This window comes from Cercospora kikuchii, assembly GCF_019650295.1.
Source record: "Cercospora kikuchii DNA, contig_00001, whole genome shotgun sequence".
NCBI classification, from domain to species: Eukaryota; Fungi; Ascomycota; class Dothideomycetes; order Mycosphaerellales; family Mycosphaerellaceae; genus Cercospora; species Cercospora kikuchii.
This window is the reverse complement of record NW_025408582.1, coordinates 4,101,452-4,118,090: the sequence shown is the minus strand read 5'-3', so window position 1 is coordinate 4,118,090 and position 16,639 is coordinate 4,101,452. Positions and strand designations below refer to the sequence as shown.

Below are 16,639 nucleotides of genomic sequence, written 5' to 3'. Positions count from 1 at the left end.
CCTGGTTGGAAGAATATCTGCATATGCTGCATGAACTAGCGAACCTCAATCGTCGCCATTGCTACGCCCACCTCCGCCCAGTCTTCTGCCCAAATCGACATTTTCTGCATCACGTCTGACATTGCTGATGAACTTGCCTCGCTCAGAACGTTTGCGATCATCTTCTTCGCGCTGTCGAGCCTCCTTCTGTTCCAGCTCTGTCAGACGTGTCTTGCGCTCAGACTCGAGTTCTGTAGCATTCGACTGCATTGCGGCGAGTTTACGAGCACGCTCCGCTTCCTCATCAGCCTCGTTCTTCGACTGATCCTCTGGCGGCGACCGATATGGCTTGTCATTGCGCTGCCGAGAATACGACGGGGAAGGCCGTCGACGCTCATCTCGTCGAGGTCGTTCTTCGCGATCATGGCGCTGATATGGAGAGCGAGAGCGCGACCTTGAGTTCGACCGGGAACCAGAACGACGTGGGCTGGGATACGACCTACGCCTGTCCTTGCGGTTTTCGTCGTTCCTCCTTCGTGCCGGAGAACGTGATCGCGAAGCACTGTAGTCTCGTCCTCTGTGCGACTTAGATCTGCGCTCATGTCTGTCCCGGTCATCCCTCTTCCTCGAATATGGCGACCTCGACCGCGATTTTGAGCGCGAGTCGTCTCGCCTGTGGCGATGCGATCGATGCCTGTGCGACCTGCGCTCGTCCTCGTACTCGTCGCTGTGTCTCCTCCGTTTACTCCTGTGGCTATCATCGTCCTCTTCCCGGTGTCGATGCCTGTGACTTCGATGTTTGTGCCTGCTCTCTTTGCTTTTGCTGCCTTCGTCGTCATCTTCCTTCCCAGCAGCCTTCATCAACATTTTACGCCGCACCGGATCGGCCATCATGGCTTCATATGCAGCCTGTTCCTGCTTTTTGATCGCGAGCATGGGATCGCTGGCAATCTTGCTGGCGATATCTCGCGCACTGCCACCCTTCCCCTCCGCAATCGCACCAACTTCAGGCGCATCATTCTTGATCGCATCATTGCCACTCTTGACCAACCCATCGAGTCGTCGCTTCCCGAGCAGATAGCCCTCCATCTCCTCTGTCACACCCCCAACACCGGGACCTCCTGCGCCCGGTCCATTGTACATCCAGTCCACACGATCCACGCGCTTTTTGCCGCCAGCAGCCTCTTGTAATCGTTCAAGTTCTTGGATCGCTCGCTCCTCGGCACGCTCCTTCAGGACTTGGTCTGTCTTCTTGCGCTCTTCCAACGCCTTGAGTTCTTCGTTGTACACCCGCCGCTGATTGGTCATCAGCGCCGGATGCCATGACTTCTTCAAGTTCAGATCGCCACCCATGATTGCGGTGTCGTAAGAGGTTCGCGGGAGGCAGTGATGGTCGTGAGTGCAGACAGACAGTGAACTTTGTGGCGAGTGAGGAAAGAGAAGTGGCTGTTATCGCATCGCGGATCTACGTCGGGCCGACGCGTGGGGTCGCGTGTCGTCGACCTGCCTGGAGCTCCATTCGATATACATTAGCCTCATCAGCTTCCACAAACGCATCGCAGCGAAGGTACAACAACGGCTTGACTGATTGATCGTTATATCCCTCAACACATCAGTCTCATCACTCAGGCGTTGTCGCGCACCATGTCGGACGACGATGATTTCATGCAGGACTCGGAGGAGGAGAAGTACGTTGGGTCGACGGTACCACTTCACTGGCCTAGCCGCTAACATTTAACAGCTACGATTTCGAGTACGAAGACGACGACGATGCGGATGGCGACGATGGTGATGTCGATGTCGAGAACAAATACTACAACGCAAAGCAGATGAAGGGCGACAATCCGGAAGAGGCGATACAAGAATTCCTAGGTGTTCCCGCATTGGAGCCAGAGAAGGGCGATTGGGGATTCAAGGGACTGAAGCAGGCGATCAAGCTGGAATTCAAGCTCGGCCGATATGATGATGTGAGCAGGACATGTTCGGATATGACATGGACAGTACGCTGATCGATAATATCAGGCGGTGCAACACTACACGGAACTGTTGACGTACGTCAAATCTGCCGTTACGCGAAACTACTCCGAGAAGTCCATCAACAACATGCTGGATTTCATTGAGAAGAATGCCGAAGACGAAGCCGCCAATGAGTGCATGGAGAAGTTCTACTCCAAAACACTCGAGTCATTCCAGGCTACCAACAACGAGCGGTTATGGCTATCGACGAACACAAAGCTTGCGCGCCTTTGGTTGGCACAGAAAGACTACGCACGGTTGACCGACAAAGTCCGCGAGCTACACAAGGCATGCCAGCGCGAGGACGGCACAGACGATCCGAGCAAAGGCACGTACAGCATGGAGGCCTACGCGTTGGAGATCCAGATGTACGCCGAGACTAGGAACAACAAGCGCTTGAAGGTATGACAGACGGTCCGCGCTCGTAGCGCCTGCAATCAGCTCACACATGTCTCGCAGGGACTTTACCAGCGCGCTCTTAGAGTACGCTCCGCCGTGCCGCATCCGAAGATCATGGGCATCATCCGCGAATGTGGTGGCAAGATGCACATGAGTGAAGGTAGGGACGCAAGGGCCGGCCAATTTGCATCCGCTGACCCGTGACTGCAGAGAATTGGAAGGACGCTCAGAGTGACTTCTTCGAGTCCTTCCGAAACTACGATGAAGCTGGCTCGCTACAGCGCATTCAAGTGCTGAAGTATCTCGTGTTGACGACCATGCTCATGAGGTCTGATATCAATCCCTTCGACTCGCAGGAAACAAAGCCATATAAGAATGACCCGCGCATTGCAGCCATGACAGAGCTTGTCGATGCATACCAGCGTGACGACATCCATCAATATGAGACCGTCCTTTCAAAGAACAAGGACCTCCTTGCGGATCCATTCATCGCCGAGAACATTGACGAAGTGACTCGCAACATGCGCACAAAGGCGGTGGTCAAATTAGTGGCGCCATATACTCGGTTCCGCCTCGATTTCATCGCCAAGCGACTAAAGATCTCCATTCCCGAGGTCCAGGACATTGTGGGATTCCTCATCATGGATAAGAAGCTGCGTGGCAAGATCAACCAAGAAGCTGGGACCGTCGAGATTGAGAGTCGCGCAGACGTGGACCGTATGAACGCCGTCGCGGATTGGACTGCTGCCATTCGCTCGCTTGCCGGCGTCGTACTCAACGAGGGCGATGGTTTCAAGTCTGAGGATGCTGGACTCGGTGGTCAAGCGGGACCCAGTGGAGGGGAAGTATTCGACGTGATGGCACAACCGTCGAACCGAGTCGGGCAGCACGGCGCACGGCGCAGACCTGGTCGATTTGGTGCTGGGAAATGAACGGGAACACACATTCGAGTGAGACACTCACTCGGATCGTGCGCCACCGCGAAAATACTGAACAGTCGGCGAGCCCGTGGGCGTGAGAACGATTCCTCAAGACGCCGAATAGGTGCGCAAAAGAGACGGCGACCTCTGTGCGCGCCACGACGCCGACCCTGAGAGGGCGATTTCGTACGATGCCCGGCACAAGGCGCCTTCCGGAGTGCCGTCAGCCGTCATCTCAGCAGCACCATCAGCGCTTCGCCTACGAAACAGAACAGCATGCGATACGAAGGGGGAAAGGGAACAGAACCGCGACCAGGGTGTAAATTGCTGCCGCAGCACACACACTCATACTCTATCTATGTATGTTTCGGGATGCACCAGGAGGATGGACGCCGGTGCCAGTGCAATGGATTCGGCTAGAGTAGTAGCTCTGCAGTATCTCGACTCGCTTGTGCATCTGCGGAATTGCAAGTACATGCTTACATACATAGATTTCCCGCGCTAATGGGCGCGGATACTGTAGCCGGCCGCGCGGAAAGCACTTCACGCGAGGCGAGGTCTGTTCAACTTTGTGCTGCTGCGACTACTAGCATGCGATCCATCGTTCAATCCAGTCTCACGGTCTTCGTGCCGTTGTCATTGCGATCTGATCTTTCAATTATTTCGTCGCTGGTGGATTTATCGTGACATGATGTGCTGCAAGGCGAAAGCCAAAATCTTCGTTGCGCAAGGGTCAATTGATCCATGTAGATTGTCTCCGTAGGAACGGAGACACTACTTATTACAAAACCGTCGACTTGCGACATTGCGACATTCTTCGCGCTTAGCTCTTGGTTTGCAGCAGCACGTGGGAGGGGCAAGAAAATGCAGGACGCATACAAATAGACAGGACAAAGCCTCCTATTCTCCTTCCTGTGCGGGTAATAATGCACATGTGGTAGCTTCGTCTAGCAGCATTCGGGGAGGAGCCGCTGCCGCCGCACTCACCTCAGTGTTATGTGGTAAGAGGCAAGATGTGCCCTGCACGCAGGGCTGGGCAGAATGTTGCACGCAACGAAGTAAACAGCCGCCGAAGAAGTCCGGATGTGGAGCCCCGGCGGAAAGAGGGGTGGACTGTTCCCTCTTCCTACCACACGAGTTGCTTTCGTTGGCGCTCCTCAATTGCTTTTCCTGCGCGTGTCCGTCGTGATCCCTTGCTGTTGGGACTGAGGTTTGCGCAGCCATAGGCTGGTGGTCGGCTGGCTGCTTGCTGCTGCTTGCGAAGGAAGGCTAACGCTGCTGGGGCCAGTACCTTGGGGGGTTCCGGTGTTACGGTAGAGGGAATCCACAAATATGCAAGCCACGAGTTGCAGAAGTACAGGGAGTGTACTTTTGGTAGTGTAGTGCAGCAGGGAGAGGAGAGGGGATGCGGGATGTGGGTGGGATGCTAGGATGTCTCGTGTATTTTGTGATGGATCGCATTTTGGACGAGACTGTTTTCCGGCACAAGATACTGTTCGCATGTTCTCGACTGCAGCGGAGTAATTCTACAGGAGTGCAACAGGTTGGACTTGCCAATTCATAGTTTGCGCTAGCATGCGACTGTTGTTGTTAGATCGAGTCTCTAGGATTTTGTGACGATGGAGAAGAAAGAGGATTCCCCGTTCGCTAATCGCCAATCGCTGGATTCTCACGTTTGATCGTCTCCGCTTACCCGCGTGCGATATGTGCTCCTTCCAGTTGGAGGCCGAGGCTGACAGAGAGCTGGACTGTCACGCAGGACAGCAGTTGGTGAAAATGAGGCGTTTCATTTGCACGACAAGTGGCACTCGACGGGAATGCTTTTCGAATGCAATAGAAAACAAAGAAGTCGCCGTCTTCGACCCCCAGTGTCGGTGTTCGCTATGTGTGCGACACTGCGCCCCATAGCCCACTTCCCGGAACACATCGAAAGAGGCTCGTGTCGCATGAAGGACAAGAGATTCCCACTCTTGTTGATCTCACTCTGATGATCGGCTGTTACAGAGCGCAATGCTCCCTTGTGGCGTCGACGCCCGCAGCTGAGACTCGGAGCAGTGGTTGGTACAGCTTGGTTCGCCGGAACAACCTGATGCAACCACCACCAAACGATAGCTTCCCGTGCTCTCACACAGAGGCACGCCTCTACGTTGCCCCTGCCGGCGCAGCTGCTCAATGCTCTACGCGGAGCCCCTGCTAGCTCGGTCTTGCCTTTCGAGAGTCGCGTTCGCTTGCTGACGTCCTGTTCGGGTCTGTGTCAAGCGCGAGCTGTTCGTTGGCTGCACTGAGTCGGGAGACTAGGGTCGTTGCTATGCACTTCGATTTGGAGGAGACACGGTGGTGGGTATGGAGGGAACGGGAACGCAATCGCCTCGTCGTCAATGCCTGTCCTTCGCCGTGAACTGTGGATCTTTGCTTTCGCGCGCGCGCTCGGACGATGCATCTGACTACACGGTCCCCGGGAGGTGATCCACGCAGATGCTCTGCGCTTCGATGGCGGAATGCCCTGGGGGCCGGCGATTTCCACAGAGATGAGACTAGGAGCGTGATCTGATCTAATCGTGCCGTGTCTTGGGGTCTCGCAATGGACGCTTAGTGCAGTGCGTCAGTGCATGGTCGCTGCTTGCCCGAGTCGGGATATGCATTTGGTACCTGGCATGATCGATAGCACCTGTGTCCGGTGGTGGCGGCGCGCGAAGTAGGTCATCTGTGGGCTGTTGCGGCAAAGTGGATCTGCCATCTGGCGCGAGTTGCGATCTGCTGGGAAGGTATATCTGCTGCTGCTGCACCGTCCGTGGTGTCGCTTCTGTGCTGTGGTTCTGCCGGCACCCTGGTCCATTCTCGAGGTTACTCTACAGCAAGGAAGAGGACGAAGTGCAGCACCCTTTGTCTCGTTGCATTCACCCACGCAGCAGCACAGTCCGAGCCTCCGAGCAAGGCCTTCCAGTGCGGTGGTGCACTACAACTTGGGTCGCAGGCCGTCTGTCTGCCTTGGTGCTCGCAAGAGCTCTCTCTACGCATTCGTCCCATCTGCGCTGGCCTGGCTGCTTACCTGTCTGTGATCTGGTTTCGCTTCATCAGACGACTGGAACTGGAACGACGCCTGCCGCTGCGGACACGTGCATGCTGGTGTATGCGCGATAACTGCTCTCACCCAGCGTCTGCGAGCCCGCGCTGGAAATAGTCGACCCTCTGCCGCCACGCAGCCAGGAGAAGTCGACGGCGCCCACGAGTGCATAACCAGCTCCATTCCCTCATTCCAGGGCGACACCGAGCTCGACGGATCGACACCCACTTGACCGCACAGCGACTCGCGTCGATATCAAAAAGACGAGCGAAAGTTTGTGCGCGTCCACTTGCCAGCGCGCGCGCCCCGCTCTGGCCCCGGGCAGAGACGAAAGCGTGCATTAGGTTCGCGGCGATCCTCCGTCGTCAGCGCGAGAAACGATGGAGCGGCAAGGGAGCGTCGCTACCGCGGCGTACCATGCCCACCAACACCCTCACCACCTGCACCACGCGCAGCACTATCATGACCAGCCATCGCTGGCGTATCGCCCTCTGCAGCTGCCGTTGCAGCACCACGCTCCGCCGCAGCAACACCACCATCACCACCACCACCTGCTCCAGCAACAGCAGCAGCAGCACCCAGCTCCCGCGTCCGTAGATCCGCAACCACAGCTCTCATTAGTGGCCTCGGGCGCGGGCTACCCAAACTTCCGACACCATCATCCACCCACTCTCCCGCACCGCACCCGGCACCAGATCCGCCAGGAGCAGCAGCAGCAGCAGCGCAGCACCATGGCGTACGAGGCCGGCCACCAGATCTCCGACGACGAACTTGCGCAGCTCCAGAAGGCCAGCGAGGGCTACGAACCGCCCGTTTCCGTATGTTTCGTCGCCGTCCGTCGCTTCTGGCGTCATTTAGGGTTGCGGCGCGGGGCGACACGTTCGACAGCGCCATGACTTGGTTGACAACAGAAGCGAAGAACACCCTACGCATGGACCGTGTGTGCTGATGATCGTCTACAGGGGCCTTTGATCGGGCATCGACAACCAAGCACAGCCATCACCAGCGAATACGCCTCGGCTGATCCTGTATACCAGGCGAAGACGCAGGTACGTTGCAACATGTGCAGCGCGCGTCGCGACGCGTCAAAACGACGACGATGATGTGTGAATGCTGACATGTCATGCTAGTCGCTGCCGCAAAAGTACTCCCACTACCGCACCGTTCGAGGCGATGGCAAGTGCGGATGGAGAGGTATGTTCGACGAAAGATGGCAGTCACGACACGGACTGGTGCTAAGGAGCCGTCTTTTCTAGCTGTGGCATTTGGCTACTATGAAGCACTTATTCGTCATGGTGACCTGAACCGCTTTGGCATGGAGGAGGCTCGCCTCAAGTCGATTGCTCCTCTCATGACCCAAGCTGGCTTCAATCCCACCGTTATTGATGACTTCGCCGACGAAGCGTTCGACCTGCTGCGTGAGCTCGCCAACGCAATGGCCGAAGGCCTGGACGCTGGCGGTCTTCTCGTGGACAAGTTCAACGACGACGTGGTGCAGAACTACATCATCACCTACATGAGGGTAAGACTGCCGGCCGTGGTAGCGATACCTGCGCTAACACTTCGTAGTCTCTCACGGCAGCCTGGATGAAGAGCAAGGAGACGGAATACGCTCCTTGGTTGCTCGGGCAGACTGTCGAAAGCTATTGCCAGAACCAAGTCCTTCCCGTTAAGGCAGAGATCGACAATGTTGCCTTGAGCGCTCTCAAGGATGTCCTCCTGTCCCCAGCAGGCATCTTGCTCGAAGTGCTCTATCTCGACCGCAGCGAAGGCAGCGAAGTTACCATGCACAGGTTCGACCCAGTCGCTTCCGGAGGTTTCACACTCGGCAGTGTACGCTTACTTTACAGACCGTGAGTCGCGTGATTGTCCCATCCTTTCTGCCTTGCAGCTGCGCAGTTGCTGACTTATTGCAGTGGCCACTATGATATACTGTACAAGCAAGAAGACCTCCCGGTGCCGCCTCCTCCACCCGCTGCTGTGCCCACGTATTTGCAATATGGCTCTCAGACGTACTACGAACCGGCTGCCACCTTCAATGGCTCGGACTTCATGGCATTGTTACCTGGCATGTCGTACGCCAACCAGACTCCCTTCTGTGGCATGCCGTCCAGCTTTGACTCTTACGACTCGGCCTCGGACTTCAATTTCACTACCAACAGCAAAGCTCCTGTGACCACTTGCACACCAGCCGTTCCCACTCCATCTGCGCCGGCTCCTCAGCCGCACATGCAATCTCAGTCAATGTTCGCATCAGCGAGTCCACCAGTCCAGATGGTTCCACCAGCTTCTCAGCTCGCACATGACATGGTGGTACGGAACGTTCCTCAATTCAACCACTCTGATTTTGGTGGTGGGCCATTCCGCCCTTCAGCGTGGCAGTTCGATTCCGAGTTCGTGTCACAATCGCAGATGCCGTTCCAGACCTCGATCTTCAGGAAGTATGTAACACCAAGATCCCATGCGATTAACCCCGCTAACCTCTGCCAAAGCTCCCCATTCAACCAGGCTCACTTCCAGAATCCGGATTTCCAGCCCGAGCAATGGGATCCTGAAGGCGAATATGCCACGGCAAGCAGCAGCAGCAGCAAGAGTTCGCGACACAAGAACAGCGGATGACCGTCAGCCGTGTAACGACGAACCAGGAAGTCGACAGTATTGGTCTCAATTTCCAAGATGCCTTCTCCGCTCGTGCGCATGCGCCTTGGGACCTGGGTACGTACCAGGTGTCACGAGAGTCACACGGCCACGGCGGGAGTGTGCATTAGCTCTCATCTCTTCACCAACAAAACCATCGACCGACCTGCGACGCTCCTTACCCTTCACGACCGGTTGACGACGGCTTACGACCTAAGACTTATCACCTCAGGGTAACCTAGCAAGCAGGATTCTAGACTCCACAGCATATCTTCCTCTCCATATGGGATACTCTTTGATCTAATATAGTGCATGGAGCCCGGCGTTTGCCGCGCGCAGTCACACTTGCGACGGTTGGTCGTTACGAGAGCGGTCGCTCGCTACTGGCCGGCTCACGTTGGGCTCACGAGCATTTTGATTGAACGCGCATCAGATTGTAGCATTTAGCGACGGCGATGGGGATGTGCCGCGGGGCATACGGGTAGTGGCATGAAGACGACAGACAGGTATCAGGGCCTGCAGCGACTTTGGAACTTTTCGGTATTGATTGTCTTGTATTCCGCCAAACTATGGCGATGAAGTATTCAAAAGTATAGCTAGATTGCAAGACTTAATCACAACCACACTCATTCGGCGAGTTGCATGCGAATGCACTTGCACTCTTGGCAGCTGTCTGTCCTCGTTTCGCAAGCACGCTGTCCTTTCCTGTGCGAAATGTGGACGCCCAAGAATTTGACGCCATCGCAGAGTCCGGTGCCAATGACTCTGCGTTCAAGACTCACTCGTAGAATGTTCCTGACTCATTCGCCACTCGACAGTATGAAGCGTGTGTGACAGAGTGGCGAGTCACGTGCTGAGAGCAGAAGTGCCAAGCACAGCACTAGCGTATTTTCATCGCTCACACAAATTCAGATCGGCTTCGCACCGCCCTTGACAAGCACATCGCTGCGCACGACACCAGTCCATCGCCAATACACGAACCACCAAGCGGACGCATCATCCCGATCCCAAAGGACAACACTACCGCGCAAACACCGCCAACATGGTAGGTCGAACACCTGTGGAGGACGAGTGGCGAACGCACCCGAGCTCGAAGCACACGACAGCCGAAATGGTCGGCAACGGGCACGCAAAGAGGTGGATATGCATTGGGTCGTCGTCAATGGAAGAAGAACGGGACATTGAAGCATACGGAGGCTGACACGGTCACCCACAGGTTCTCGCAGTCGATCTTCTGAACCCAACCCCTCAGGCTGAGGCCCGCAAGCACAAGCTGAAGGTACATCATCTCCACTCTCTGCGCCTGCACCATCGCCGCCACTAACCCCCCCACCAGACTCTTGTCCCAGGCCCACGCTCATTCTTCATGGACGTCAAGTGCCCTGGCTGCTTCACCATCACCACCGTCTTCTCGCACGCACAAACCGTCGTTGTCTGCGCCGGCTGCTCGCAGGTTCTCTGCCAACCAACCGGTGGCAAGGCCCGTCTCACCGAGGGCTGCTCTTTCCGGAGAAAGTAGACGATACGTTATACCGACCATGATGACCGCGATGGAATGAAGACGAGTGAGGGGCTGCAATACGAATTTTTGTGCGATGAAGGAGAGATGGATGAATCTCATCGAGGATACCTCATTTTTGGTACAGGCTGAGTGTAGTTGTAGCTACACTTAGCAAGTAACAAGAAACACACCACAAAAAGCAGAGCGGCCCGCGCCCGAGTTCTACCCAGAGACCATCATTCCATCGAATCAACCTTTCCGACCATCCTGGAACATACACCTGTTTGATATGCGTACGACTATGGCTGCCGTTGGACGTGGGAAAGGCGTTTCTTCTTACCTGTTTTTTCATCTGGAGTTGTCAAAAAGCGAAAGCATCGGAAGATGAGACGCATGTTCTCACGGCGAGTCTCAAGGCGAGGACCTAGACAGGCATGTGCATCGAGGAAGTCCTACCTTTGCTGTAGCAGCACGGGAGTTTTTCTGCAACAGTAACAAATGGGACAGCGAAAAAGACATTCAAATCACCTCACTGTGCTGACGACCCCTCATATTGTATGACGCCTTGTGTGATGTCACGTGCTCCTGGCCTCGGCTGCCCAAGGTGATAGAGACCATATCCATTTATTCGCTGATATGACACGCAGGGTATCCGGTTGCTCACTGCCGCCATATGTTCGCGTCTCCCCACCACTGACGAGAAGTGAAGTAACAGCTGGGCGTTCGATCGTGACACAAGTCTGAACTGGAGATATACAGTCTTTCTCTTCACTGACTCGCAAACCACAATGCCATGGTCCGTGAGAACCAGAACTCGATAGGTAGTCCTCCTAAGCGGTCGGGATGAAAGATACCATCTAGTCGTGCACTAGAATTCACCTTGTCCAACGAGGACGCTCGACTTCGCTATGTCAATAGCACGGCCGAAGGTCTATCATGGCTGGCGTTGCGCTTCCGCTCGGCGAGAGGCTTACGATGAGTCTTGTGATGTGAAGCAATCCCACATGTGATTGTCTACAGCGAAATGTAAATGACTGCAAGGAGGTCCTTTAACTTATCGTTTCATTGCTAGGCTTCGCGACAGCGTCAAAACCTAAGGCACCATTTCCTAGGCATGCACAGAAGGAGCAAAGCCACGCGCCTGGTCTGGAAGTTATGACGGCTCGTGGTTTCCAGTGTAGCCGCTTTCAGCTAAAGCTATCAAACGTGGCTGGCTGAGCCAAGAGCCTTGACAAGAGCAAGCGGCCCAGCTCCTTGCCAAGTTCTGGGGACAGCACAAGATCGATCAACAGACAGCAGAAGTCCATTGGTATACATCGCCTTTCCTGTGAAATGCGTAAGATGCTCACTGCTTTCCGTCCACATTGCACGTAAAAAACCTGATGCCACAGCCCCATCCATTCACTTCCCAGTTGGCCCGAAAAGACTACGGCACGGTTCTGTATGCACTAATGCACGCTAACCGCGTCTAGAGCTCCATCGCAAGATCTCCTCGAAGCAGCTAGACCCGTGGCGTGTCAGGCGCCATGCTCGAACATTTGTTGGCCTATATGTGTGCTGCTGCTTCTTAGAACACTGTTCACACTCATTTCTTGCAAAGCGACAGTATGCGTGGCTCATCGGCATTGGTTCTGCTCGTGGCTGCAGGTGGTGGTGTGGCTGCTGAACTTGACTCCAGGGCTGCTTATCCACCGGCGATCTGTTCCATCATTAACAAGGTAGTCGTCAAAGCAAAGGCTCAGAAGGTTGTCTCCACGTATTGCTCCTCGTTCTTGAGATTGCCTGCGTATGGGACGACGACGGTTACATCTACGTCTACAATGTGAGCACCGAGCATGGATGGACACTACACGTTCAAGTGCTAACAGCCGCACAGAACTGAGGTTGCGACTACTGTCGAGACTGGTGCTACAACGATCAATGGCGGCGTCACCACCGTCACCGTGAAAGAGCCATCGGCGTGAGTACACTATTGCAGATCCGGCCTGCCCATTTACTGACCTGCAACCATTTTTAGTTCATTGTCTATTCCCCCTGCTTGCATATCTGGCTCCCCATCACTCAAAGGGCGTGCTGCTGCCATTCCTAAGCCAGCTTGCCTCGCTGGATACAACAAGCCTGCTGCGATCTCCTCAGCCTGCTCATGCCTTTGTACGAAGGGCAAGGCATTATCCACAACAACTCGGGTGAGAAGCACCACCGTCACAAGCACACTGACCAATAGTGTAAGTCACCCTGTACTGCAAAATTCCAGTTGATCTGTGTCTGACCTAGTCGTGCGGAAATAGGACATCCAAACCTCAACGACCTTCTCCTCAACCTCTACCGTCACCGAAACCACAGCCACACCAATCACCAACTTCTACATCCGAGCATCAGGCGGGCCCTACAATGACCGCTACCCAAACCCTCGCCCAACGAACGGAGAAGTATACTTCGACTCCGACACCCCAGAGACCACATACCGCTTCCGCGACGATTGTCTATTTGAAGTAGTCGGAGGAGAGTTTGCTGGCAGAGTAAGCACATATCGCGGAAACCAAGCCGCCTCGGTATACATGTCGGATGGTAATCCGCCGCTGTTCTGCCAAGTTGTTCTAGGGGATCCGCGGCCGCAGTTAGTTTGCCCGATCAATGGCAACGGCACGAATTCAGCGAGTCAATTTTCGAGGGGAGAATGGGATGTGGGAGTAGTGTCGGATCGGTCGGGCAATGAGGCTTTTGCAGCGCTGTTGATACCAGTCACTGCATAGGATACGAGTTGAATGTGGTGCTAGCGGCGCAATTTGGCCCTAACAGCCTTCGGAAGCGTGAACTCGAGCAGGTATGACTACGACTGCAGTCTGGGATCAATCTAGCACCGTTAGCGCAGTGGAAAGCGGGAGAAGAGACGATGTTGCTGCATGTTCTTCTCTCATTGACGTCGTAAGGATCGTGACGCGGAAAGTGGAAATCCGCTTCCCAGGTCCCACGCTTGCAATCGCGCATCATAGCCTCTGTCGAAGTTCAGCTCTTCCCGAGGAAGCAAAGAGCCAAAAGCAAAGTCCCGCGCGATACTTTCACGCTGTATCATACCGCGACCTCCAAACCCGACCTTCAATCATCGTCATCCCCGCCGAACAGTGCCCCTAATCCCATCCGATCTCTCAATCTAGTCCTCCTGGCTTCCCTAGCCGAACCATTCGTACTGCCATAGTACCTCTGATCATGCGCCAGCTGTGCCGTGACCCGACTACCCATCGGCGCGTTCCCTAGCGTCTCCGCCCTCTCATACGCCTCTCCAGTCTGCAACTCCGTCTCATCCTCAGGAGCGCACTCATCGGTATCTTGCCCATCGTTCCACGAATGCACAGTACATGTCCCCAATCCATGATCCCAGCCATTCCAACTCGTAGCCGCGATCACAGGTGCAGAAGGATGCCAACTGGCGTCGCGCACGATGGTCTTCCACACACCGCCTTGACCGTAGTAGTCGAAGCGGTCCACGAAGCGTTCGTCGCTAACGGGCCGGGAGTTCTTTGTAGCAGCGAGGACATTGATGGTTCCGGCGGTGGTGCCGTCAAGGTTCCAGACGTAGATTTTGCCATCGTGGGAACCACTGTAAATGTAGCGGCCGTCGGTCGACGAGGCGGGTGAGAAGTGGCAGCGGATCAGAGTCTTGAGTACACGATGTCCGCGGAATGTTACGAGTGAGCAGTCGTAAGGGTGTGGTGTGTGGTCTTCCGTGTCGTAAGGTGAAAAGCGGTAGTCGAAGTTGGTTGTGTAGTCCTGTCAAAGTCAGCATGACGCCCAAAATTATACATCGTGGATGTCAGATTTGCTCACCTGTGGGTTCACTCGCTCGCCAACGTCCGTTGAAACCATCTTCCTCAGATCCCACAGCTTGCAAGTCTGATCTTTACCATTCGAGATAACATATCTCCCATCACCTTTGCTGTCGATATATGTAATACCTTCCGTGTGGCCCAAGAACATGCCCGCCGGTCTCATACTGGCCAATGATCTCCGGTCCCAGACTTTCAACGTGGTGTCATCAGACCCAGAGTACAAGATATGCGGACTCATCTTGTCACCGAAGCACACTGCATTCACGTCGTCCTGATGGCCAGGTATTCGCAAGATGCTCCGGCGCGCTTCCAGGTCGTAGACGTACACTGACTGATCTGACGTCCCTGCCACAATCTCACTGCCATCTCCACTGAATCGCAGCGACCAAATTCCGAAATGACCACGATGCCGCCCATAACCAGGGCCTCCGGCACCGCTCCCCAGATCTGAGAAGTCCAACAGCTGAGGCTCAGATTGATCTCCCTGTTCCGTCCTGGCTAAGCAGATTTGACTTCGAATACTGCTATACGCCAACAGCTTGTTATCTGGACTCAAACTGGCATCCGTGATCGTCCACTGGCCTCCGTAGTAGTGCACTGTCTTGTAGTACTTCCAATCGTATGGGTTCGAAGTGTCGTACATGCGCACTTTGAAATCCTGTCCACAAGCGAAAAAGAAACTGCCATCTTCTGAGAACTGCCCGGAGTAACAGCGTGCGTTCAAGTTAATGATCAAATCTGCCTTCGAACCCGGAATGAGGTCTTGCGACGCAAGATTGGAGAGGACCTTGGCGCGGCCGCGATTTTCGACTCCAAGTTCGCGATCCAGCATTCGATAGGCGAGTTTGCGTTTGTGGCGACGAACGTCTTGGTTGAGAGGAAGGCCGCAAGCTGTGTGCCGACAGCGGTCGTTGTTGCCGAATGTGCCGCTTTGCATCAATTTTGCGCCTTCTTCCGAGGGAATTGGTGGATAGCGGTCGCCGACTACAGCTCTGCGAGCTGGTCTTCGTCTTCGTGCGCCATATGGACTGTAGTCATCGTCGTCCTCGTCATCATCATCGAGCATAACGTGTCGTCCTGCGCCTTGTGACCTTGTCGTGATGCCGCTGTGCTGGAATATCCCACGTAGCCCAGCATGGCTCAGTAATTGTAACAGCTGGGCCTGTGTCATATTGATCGTGCGTGTCTGTCTCGCTGGGGCTGGCTGCGGTGTTTGTGAACCCTCGGCTCCTTCACCTGCATCCTCATCTTCCTCTCCATCGTCACCGCCTTCCTCTTCCTCGTCTACCGCGAACGATATCTCTTCACCATCTTCATCTAGCAAGGTACCCTCCTCCGCATCGAAGTAGATCGTCTGGCCACCCTCCACATCGTCCTCGTCATCGGCTGAAGGTGTAGGTTCGTCACTTGCAAGCTGGAACGAATATCAGTCTTCTGCGTTGTGCAACTTGACCATTTTGGCTTCATATGTCCATTGGCCACCCAATCGCAATCGGTATATCTACCTCGTAATCCATGTCGTCATCCACATCTTCCGACTGCGTCTCCCACGACTCCGCTGGCGAGAAGGCGTCTCTTGAAGTTGACATGGTCGCGGCCCCCGGACCACTACAGGTGCAGAGAATAGTCAGCAGCCGTCCAAGGAGCGTGAGTCCTATGTGCGATGCGGCGAGATGGCGATGTTGCTTGAGCTACGGCTAACTAGCGTTCGGACTTAACGGCGCTTTTGCCGAAAGCTGAGGTCAGGATCATTCTCCCACCTCACGCTTTGAATCTCATTACATTCTGCCATCCTGTGATTTTCTGTGTGGATTTCTGGCCGAGATCGAACATTATATCATAAAGCACTCGTGTCCGTGGGACTCAACCAGGCCGGCCATCAAGACTGGCACTCATGTTCGTTCGCAAGCAAGCCATTTGCAGGCCACGTGAAGCACGTCAGCATCTGCCCCGATCACTAAACAACGCCTGTTCCAAGATCCGGCTTGATCATTGAACAGCCCTCATTCCACTCGCAACAATGTTTGTCTCCATGCAATCGCAATCGAACCTGATGTAAACTGTCACAGATAACTGCCAAGCACTTCTTCGTTTCACGCAATGAAAAGGAATAGGACGAATGGAGAAAGGCAGAACTTGAAGCTCGATGTCTCAAGGTCAAGATGAGGGGACCAGGCCATTTTGCTCGAATACATGGTAATTCTTATTCAGAGTCCCTTCATCCTGCTCCCCGTGACTTCGCACTCTCGCTAGCAGCCAGCTAAATCGAGTCACATTCATGGTCCTACCTGATCGA

General features: G+C 54.8%; 6 protein-coding genes across 6 annotated transcripts; 4 read left to right on the top strand and 2 right to left on the bottom strand.

Moving 5' to 3' along the window:
- Positions 1-45: 45 nt before the first annotated feature.
- On the bottom strand, positions 46-1,332 carry CKM354_000160400 (U2-type spliceosomal complex subunit CWC25; the record flags this gene model as incomplete). The annotated part of the gene is made up of 3 exons (XM_044796733.1): positions 46-339; positions 483-673; positions 726-1,332. The coding sequence occupies 3 exons, from the start codon at positions 1,330-1,332 to the stop codon at positions 46-48; spliced, it is 1,092 nt and encodes a 363-aa protein (XP_044652668.1).
- A 291-nt stretch (positions 1,333-1,623) lies between these two features.
- CKM354_000160300 (uncharacterized protein) lies at positions 1,624-3,326 on the top strand (the record flags this gene model as incomplete). The annotated part of the gene is made up of 5 exons (XM_044796732.1): positions 1,624-1,667; positions 1,721-1,946; positions 2,002-2,397; positions 2,455-2,554; positions 2,605-3,326. The coding sequence occupies 5 exons, from the start codon at positions 1,624-1,626 to the stop codon at positions 3,324-3,326; spliced, it is 1,488 nt and encodes a 495-aa protein (XP_044652667.1).
- Positions 3,327-7,109: 3,783 nt separating this feature from the next.
- CKM354_000160200 (uncharacterized protein) lies at positions 7,110-8,997 on the top strand (the record flags this gene model as incomplete). The annotated part of the gene is made up of 7 exons (XM_044796731.1): positions 7,110-7,196; positions 7,341-7,427; positions 7,509-7,572; positions 7,635-7,900; positions 7,948-8,231; positions 8,295-8,819; positions 8,871-8,997. 7 exons carry the CDS (start codon positions 7,110-7,112, stop codon positions 8,995-8,997), a joined length of 1,440 nt encoding a protein of 479 aa, XP_044652666.1.
- A 1,060-nt stretch (positions 8,998-10,057) lies between these two features.
- Positions 10,058-10,534, top strand: CKM354_000160100 (uncharacterized protein; the record flags this gene model as incomplete). Its single annotated transcript, XM_044796730.1, has 3 exons — positions 10,058-10,060; positions 10,232-10,294; positions 10,352-10,534. 3 exons carry the CDS (start codon positions 10,058-10,060, stop codon positions 10,532-10,534), a joined length of 249 nt encoding a protein of 82 aa, XP_044652665.1.
- Positions 10,535-12,123: 1,589 nt separating this feature from the next.
- CKM354_000160000 (uncharacterized protein) lies at positions 12,124-13,269 on the top strand (the record flags this gene model as incomplete). The annotated part of the gene is made up of 4 exons (XM_044796729.1): positions 12,124-12,338; positions 12,393-12,476; positions 12,534-12,741; positions 12,805-13,269. The coding sequence occupies 4 exons, from the start codon at positions 12,124-12,126 to the stop codon at positions 13,267-13,269; spliced, it is 972 nt and encodes a 323-aa protein (XP_044652664.1).
- A 343-nt stretch (positions 13,270-13,612) lies between these two features.
- On the bottom strand, positions 13,613-15,932 carry CKM354_000159900 (uncharacterized protein; the record flags this gene model as incomplete). The annotated part of the gene is made up of 3 exons (XM_044796728.1): positions 13,613-14,284; positions 14,342-15,757; positions 15,849-15,932. 3 exons carry the CDS (start codon positions 15,930-15,932, stop codon positions 13,613-13,615), a joined length of 2,172 nt encoding a protein of 723 aa, XP_044652663.1.
- Positions 15,933-16,639: the final 707 nt, after the last annotated feature.